This window comes from Cervus canadensis, chromosome 13 (genome assembly GCF_019320065.1).
Source record: "Cervus canadensis isolate Bull #8, Minnesota chromosome 13, ASM1932006v1, whole genome shotgun sequence".
NCBI classification, from domain to species: Eukaryota; Metazoa; Chordata; class Mammalia; order Artiodactyla; family Cervidae; genus Cervus; species Cervus canadensis.
In genome coordinates this window covers 4,839,386-4,847,616 of record NC_057398.1, presented here as the reverse complement: position 1 = coordinate 4,847,616, position 8,231 = coordinate 4,839,386, and the positions used below count along the sequence as shown (strand labels likewise).

The 8,231-nt window shown below is 40.2% G+C and overlaps 1 protein-coding gene across 1 annotated transcript in view; it reads right to left on the bottom strand.

The window, feature by feature from the left end:
• The window catches only part of LOC122452312 (membrane cofactor protein-like), a 32,372-nt gene that overhangs the window by 1,605 nt on the left and 22,536 nt on the right, over positions 1-8,231 (bottom strand). Inside the window, 2 exon segments of the mRNA XM_043485820.1 lie at positions 3,397-3,513; positions 7,424-7,617. Coding sequence (XP_043341755.1) covers positions 3,397-3,513; positions 7,424-7,617 — 311 coding nt within the window.

The window sequence follows — 8,231 nt, the reverse complement described above, 5'->3', positions numbered from 1 at the left end:
CTATGGACTGTAGCCGGCCAAGCTCCTCTGTCTCTGGAATTCTCCAGGCAAGAATACTGGAGCGGGTTGCAGATGACACCACCACCATGGCAGAAAGTGAAGAGGAATTAAGAACCTCTAGATGAAGGTGAAAGAAGAGAGTGAAAAATCTGGCTTAACACTCATTCAAAAAACTAAGATCATGGCATTTGGTCCCATCACTTCACGGCAAATAGAAGGGAAAAAGTGGAAACAGTGACAGATTTCATTTTCTTGGGCTCCAAAATCACTGTGGTGGTGACTGCAGCCTTGAAATTAAAAGATGCTTGCTCCTTGGAAGAAAAGCAATGACCAACCTAGACATCATATTAAAAAGCAGAGAATTCACTTTGCCTACAAAGGTCTATATAGTCAAAGCTATGGTTTTTCCAGTAGTTGTGTATGGATGTGACAGTTGGACTGAGTGCCAAAAAAATGATGCTTTCAAACGTGGTGCTGGAGAAGACTCTTAGAGTCCCCTGGACAGCAAGGAGATCAAACCAGTCAGTAAAGGAAATCAACCCTGAATATTCATTAGAAGGACTGATGCTGAAGCTATAGCTTCAATACTTTGACCACCTGATACAAAGAGGTGACTCACTGGAAAAGACCCCGATGGTGGGAAAGATTGAAGGCAGGAGGAGAAGGGGATGACAGAGGATGACATAGTTGGATGGCATCACTGATTCAACGGACATGAGTTTGAGCTAATTCTGGGAGATGGTGAAGGACAGGAAAGCCTGGTGTGCTGCAGTCTGTTGGATTGCAAAGATTCGGACATGACTGAGTGACTTAACAACAACAGCAAGAACACACGTTGTGTCCAAGTAATGCTCAGCAATGGAGAGGAAGAGATTGGTGGGTGATACTGGTAATCAATAATATGCTAGTGTCTTCCATGACTGTGAACATGCATGAGCTAGAAAGAGAATGCAAACCACCTGAGAAAATATAATCATGTAAAGGAAAGAAGTGAGAGGAATAGATAAGCTGGTGAGAAAAATGCTGAGCAGAGAATAAAATGAGTTGTGACTAATATTAATATATCACTAGCACATGGAAGATGCTGTGATTGATTGTTGTAATATATACATTAATTTATCCTCACAACAATCCTACATTATAGATACCATTAAATTGTAAAATGGAAAAACTGAGAGTCACTGGAGTTTAAGTAGCTTGCCCTAGAAGCATTCTAAAATTCTAGGTGTAAGACAAAATGCAAGATTCTCTGAGTGAGTGAAAGTCACTCAGTCTTGTATGACTCTTTGTGACCCCATGGACTATACAGTCCATGGAATTCTCCAGGCCAGAACACTGGAGTGGGTAACCTTTTCCTTCTCCAGGGGATTTTCCCAACCCAGGGATCGAGCCCAGGTGTCCCGCATTGCAGGCGAATTCTTCACCAGCTTTTTTTCACTTTATTATTCTGCCTGTCTGCAGGAGAGAGTTAGCACCTGGGTAAGGTAATCCATAAGATAAAGTGAGTTTCCAAAGTTTCACATTTGTGTATACACCTTAATTATCCATCTAGGTTGTAAACCCCTTAAGACAAGGACCAATAAGTTCATGTGCTTTTAAGGCAAATAATATTTTACACTTATATAAACTTGATGAATCAAGAAATATATTTCAACAAAAATATGAGTTTGCAGGAGCTGAACTGAAGCATTCCATCAATAAAATAAAGCAAAATAATGGTGCTCTGTTCCATAGTAAAAGGTTGATCTGTTAATCTGCAGATCTGTATACTTTTGATAGTACATTTTATTGCATATAAATTATAAATCAATTAAAATAACAAATAGCAAATTAAAAGCTGAGCAGTGAGTTCCACTTCTGATTATACTGGATGTAACCGACCTAAACCCTTCTTAAAAACAACTAAGAATTAACTAATACTGGAAAATTGTTTAAAGAAAATTGGATTACTATTGAGAAAATGAAACTTCAGAGGTCAAAATCCAGGAAAGAATAAAACTCAGAGAGGAGAAACCATCTTGAGGAGGAGCCAAGATGGCGGAGGAGTAGGACGGGGAGACCACTTTCTCTCCTACAAATTCATCAAAAGAATAACTGAATGCAGAGCAAACCTCACAAAACAACTTCTGATCGCTAGCTGAGGTCATCAGGCGCCCAGAAAAGCAGACCATTGTCTTCGAAAGGAGGTAGGACAAAATATAAAAGACAAAAAGTGAGACAAAAGAGCTAAGGACGGAGACCCGTCCCGGGAAGGGAGTCTTAGGCGGTCTTGCTTGGGCTAGGGTCCGGGCCTGAGTGCCCTGAGGACAATCGGAGGGAGCTTCTGTGAGGTGCCAACTTGAACTGTGGGAGACCAAAAGAGAGAAAATTAACCGGCCGGAACACACTGCCGGCCGTTCGCAGAACAAAGGGACGGAGAAAGTCCCAAGAAGAGGTCGCAGGCTGCGGACCCGCCCAGCCCCGCCGGAGGCAGGAGGCAGGGGGGAGGGGAAGGTCGCGGCGAGACACAGGGCGCAGGCACCCGACCGGCGCGGGCGGGGACTGGGGCTGGGGACGCGGAGGGCGGAAGGCGCGCGCACCCGACTGGCGTCAGCGGAAACTGAGACTGGGTCCGCGGAAGGGAGTGAGTGTGCCACACCTGGGGATAGTGCGCCCATCAAGCCCCTCGCTGCCTGGACCGCTCTGACGGGGAAGGCACAGAGAGCAGGCGCAGCTTTTCCTTCCGCGCTTTTGTGTAACACCCGAGGGCTGGAACCTAGCGCAGCGCGGGGCGCGCTCCATATAGAACAGCCAGGAGCCTGAGCAGCGCAGAGGGAGAAAGCAGCGTCAGCCCCTCCCGGCAGCGCCAGCCCGCCCCCGCAGGGCCAGCCCCTCCCCGCAGCGTCAGCCCCGCCCCGCAGCGCCAGCCCCTCCCCGCAGCGTCAGCCCCGCCCCGCAGCGCAACGGAACTAGCTAACTGAATAAGAGTCCACCTCCGCCCGCCTGTGTCAGGGCAGAAATGAGGCTCTGAAGAGACCGGCAAACAGAAGCCAAATAAACAAAGGGAACCGCTTCAGAAGGGACTGGTGCAACAGATTAAAATCCCTGTAGAAAACACCGACTTCACCGGAAGGGCCCTGTAGATATCGAGAAGTGTAAGCTGGAACGAGGAGCTATCTGAAACTGAGCCGAACCCACACTGACCGCAACAGCTCCAGAGAAATTCCTAGATATATTTTTACCTTTTTTTTTTCTAAGTAAGGAAAAAAAAAATTTTTTTTTTCTTTTTATATTTTTTCCTTTTTATTTTTTCTCTTTTATTTTCCTTTAAAATTCCCTATTACTCCCCCATTACTCCTTAACTTTCATTTACATAGATTTTTACGATTTTTTTAATTAGGGGGAAAAAAATTTTTTTTTTTTTTTTTTTTTTTTTTTTTTTTTTTTTTTTTTTTTTCTTTTTTTTCTTTTTCTTTTTTTTTCTTTTTTCTTCCTTTTTTTCCTTTCCGTTTTCTCTTTTATTTTCTATTTTTCTTTTTCTCTTATTTCTTTTAAAGTCCTCTAGTACTCCTCTACTACTCTTCATTTTCATTTTCACTACACTATAACCTTACCAAAAAAAAAGAGAAGCCCTATCTTTAAACTGAAGATTATTCTCTCCTAATCTTGACTCTCTGTTTTCTACCTCAGAACACCTCTATTTCCTCCTTTCCCCTTCTCTTCCCAATCCAATTCTGTGAATCCTTGTAGGTGTCTGAGATACGGAGAACACTCTGGGAACAGACAGCTGCGTAGATCTGTCTCTCTCCTCTGAGTCCCCCTTTTTCTCCTCCTGCTCATCTCTATCTCCCTCCTCCCTCTCCTCTTCTTCATGTAACTCTGTGAACCTCTCTGGGTGTCCCTAACAGGGGAGAATCTTTTTGCCATTAACCTAGAAGTTTTATTATCAGTGCTGTATAGTTGGAGAAGTCCTGAGACTACAGGAAGAATAAAACTGAAATCCAGAGGCAGGAAACTTAAGCCCCAAACCTGAGAACACCAGAAAACTCCTGACTACATGGAACTTTAAGTAATAAGTGACCGTCCAAAAGCCTCCATACCTACACTGAAACCAACCACCACTCAAGAGCCAGTAAGTTTTAGAGGAAGACATACCACGCAAATTCTCCAGCAACACAGGAACATAGCCCCGAATGTCAACATACAGGCTGCCCAAGGTCACACCTAACACATAGACCCATCTCAAAACTCATTACTGGGCACTCCATTGCTCTCCAAAAAGAAGAAATCAAGTTCCACGCGCCAGTACACTGACGCAAGCTTCCCTAACCGGGAAACCTTGACAAGCCAATCGTCTAACCCCACCCACTGGGTAAATCCTCCACAATAAAAAGGAACCACAGACCTCCAGAATACAGAAAGTCCACTCCAGACACAGCAATCTAAACAAGATGAAAAGGCAAAGAAATACCCAACAGGTAAAGGAACATGAAAAATGCCCACCAAGTCAAACAAAGGAGGAGGAGATAGGGAATCTACCTGAAAAAGAATTTAGAATAATGATAATAAAAATGATCCAAAATCTTGAAAACAAAATGGAGATACAGATAAATAGCCTGGAGACAAAGATTGAAAAGATGCAAGAAATGTTTAATAAAGACCTAGAAGAAATAAAAAAGAGTCAAGTAAAAATGAATAATGCAATGAATGAGATCAAAAACACTTTGGAGGGAACCAAGAGTAGAATAACGGAGGCAGAAGATAGGATAAGTGAGGTAGAAGATAAAATGGTGGAAATAAATGAAGCAGAGAGGAAAAAAGAAAAAAGGATCAAAAGAAATGAGGACAACCTCAGGGACCTCTGGGACAATGTGAAACGCCCCAACATTCGAATCATAGGAGTCCCAGAAGAAGAAGACAAAAAGAAAGGCCATGAGAAAATACTCGAGGAGATAATAGCTGAAAACTTCCCTAAAATGGGGAAGGAAATAGCCACTCAAGTCCAAGAAACCCAGAGAGTCCCAAACAGGATAAACCCAAGGCGAAACACCCCAAGACACATATTAATCAAACTAACAAAGATCAAACACAAAGAACAAATATTAAAAGCAGCAAGGGAAAAACAACAAATAACACACAAAGGGATTCCCATAAGGATAACAGCTGACCTATCAATAGAAACCCTCCAGGCCAGAAGGGAATGGCAGGACATACTTAAAGTAATGAAAGAGAATAACCTACAACCTAGATTACTGTATCCAGCAAGGATCTCATTCAGATATGAAGGAGAATTCAAAAGCTTTACAGATAAGCAAAAGCTGAGAGAATTCAGCACCACCAAACCAGCTCTTCAACAAATGCTAAAGGATCTTCTCTAGACAGGAAATGCAGAAAGGTTGTATAAACGTGAACCCAAACAACAAAGTAAATGGCAACGGGACACAACCTATAAATATTACCTTAAATGTTAATGGTGAATGCCCCAACCAAAAGAACAAGAAATTGGCTGAATGGATACATAAAACAAGACCCCATATAGCTGTCTACAAGAGACCCACCTCAAAACAAGAGAACAATACAGACTAAAAGTGAAGGGCTGGAAAAAACTATTTCACACAAACGGAGAACAAAAGAAAGCAGGAGTCGCAATACTCATATCACATAAAATAGACTTTCAAATAAAGGATGTGAAAAGAGACAAAGAAGGACACTAAATAATGATCAAAGGATCACTCCAAGAAGAAGATATAACAATTATAAATATATATGCACCCAACATAGGAGCACCACAATATGTACGGCAAACGCTAACGAGTATGAAAGAGGAAATTAATAGTAACACAATAATAGTGGGAGACTTTAATACCCCACTCAACACTATGGATAGATCAACTAAACAGAAAATTAACAAGGAAACACAAACTTTAAAATGACACAATGACACAGCTAGAAGCCTTAAGTTGATATCTATAGGACATTTCACCCCAAAACCAAGCAACTTCCCTTTTTTCTCAAGATGCACACGGAAACCTTCTCCAGAATAGATCACATCCTGGGCCATAAATCTAGTCTTGGAAAATTCAAAAAAATTGAAATCATTCCAGTCATCTTTTCTGACCACAGTGCAGTAAGATTAGATCTCAATTACAGAAAAAAAATTGTTAAAAATTCAAACACCTGGAGGCTAAATAACACGCTTCTGAATAACCAACAAATCATAGAAGAAATCAAAAAAGAAATCAATATGTATAGAAATGAATGAAAATGAAAACACCAACAAACCCAAAACCTATGGGACATGTAAAAGCAGTGCAAAGGGGACAGGTTCATAGCATTACAGCTGACATCAAGAAACAAGAAAAAAACCAAATAAATAACCTAACTCTAACCTAAAGCAACTAGAGAAGGAAGAAATGAAGAACCCCAGGGTTAGCAGAAGGAAAGAAATCTTAAAAATCAGGGCAGAAATAAATGCAAAAGAAACTAAAGAGACCATAGCAAAAATCAACAAAGCTAAAAGCTGGTTTTTTGAAAAAATAAACAAAATTGACAAACCATTAGCAAGACTCATTAAGAAACAAAGAGAGAAGAACCAAATTAACAAAATTAGAAATGAAAATGGAGAGATCACAACAGACAACACTGAAATACAAAGGATCATAAGAGACTACTACCAGCAGCTCTATGCCAATAAAATGGACAACTTGGAAGAAATGGACAAATTCTTAGAAAAGTATAACTTTCCAAAACTGAACCAGAAAGAAATAGAAGATCTTAACAGACCCATCACAAGCAAGGAAATCGAAACTGTAATCAGAAATCTTCCAGCAAACAAAAGCCCAGGAACAGATGGCTTCACAGCTGAATTCTACCAAAAATTTAGAGAAGAGCTAACACCTATCTTACTCAAACTCTTCCAGAAAATTGCAGAAGAAAGTAAACTTCCAAACTCATTCTATGAGGCCACCATCACCCTAATTCCAAAACCAGACAAAGATGCCACAAAAAAAGAAAACTACAGGCCAATATCACTGATGAACATAGATGCAAAAATCCTTAACAAAATTCTAGCAAACAGAATCCAACAACATATTAAAAAAATCATACACCACGACCAAGTGGGCTTTATCCCAGGAATGCAAGGATTCTTCAATATCCGCAAATCAATCAATGTAATACACCCCATTTATTTTTATACATAAAAATACTGAGCAAGAGAAATAGATACTCCTGCATTATTTGCTAACATAACATGCTAAGACTCCATAAAAACATACCAAATCACAATAGAATTCTATGTAAATTCTGACATACATCTGCAATGGAAAAGGGTACAAGACAGAGTTAAATACTAAGATTTTTTTCAATTATTCTTATCAATTATTATCAATTTTTTAAATTAGTCTTAAAAACTAAAAGACAAAATTAGAAAAAGCAAAAAGACAACACTTGTACCTTTAATACATGTTGGCATCTCAGGTTCCCAAGTATCATTACCACCACAGAACACTAGGTTGCTGCCATTAAGGTAAAAACCCTGGAGGCATTCAAACACCACCACTGATTGGTACGAAAATTTTTCTCTACTTCCTGACACCATTATTCCATGTTCGAGAAATGGTCGTTCACATTTGACAACTGTAAAGTGGAGAAATTCCAGAATTAATAAAAAGCTGCTTTCACACAGGACCAGAAAAACTAGTGCAAAGTGGGAAGAAAGAGGCCAGCAATAAAAAGCAAGATGCTAATTGGGAAAAAAAAGAAAAGACTTCATTTGTGCATTTGAATTCCAGGGAAACAGATTTAGAAAAACAACATTTTTCCATTTAGAAGAAACTATCATTATAGCTTATTGGCTTTCTACATTTTTTGTATGTTGATCCTATATTTTGTGACCTTGCTAAAACATCAGTCTTTGAGACAATCACGTTGTAAGTGAATACAGACTATTTTATTTCTCTCTTCCCAACATTGTTCAGTCATTCAGTTGTGTCCGACTCTTTGTGACCCCCAAGGACCGTGGCATGCCAGATTTCCCTTTGTTGAGAAGTCCCATATTCAGTAAGGATCTTGTTTATAATTTTCTTTCAAATTTTTGGTCTGCCTTTGGTATCAGGGTAAAGTCCCCATGAAACGAGTTGAGAAGCACTTGTTTCTAATATTTCTTGAAGAGTTTGTGTGGAGGTGCTATTATTTATTCCTGCAGTGTAAGGTAGAATTCCCCAAGAAGGCCATCTCTCAGATCAATGAGG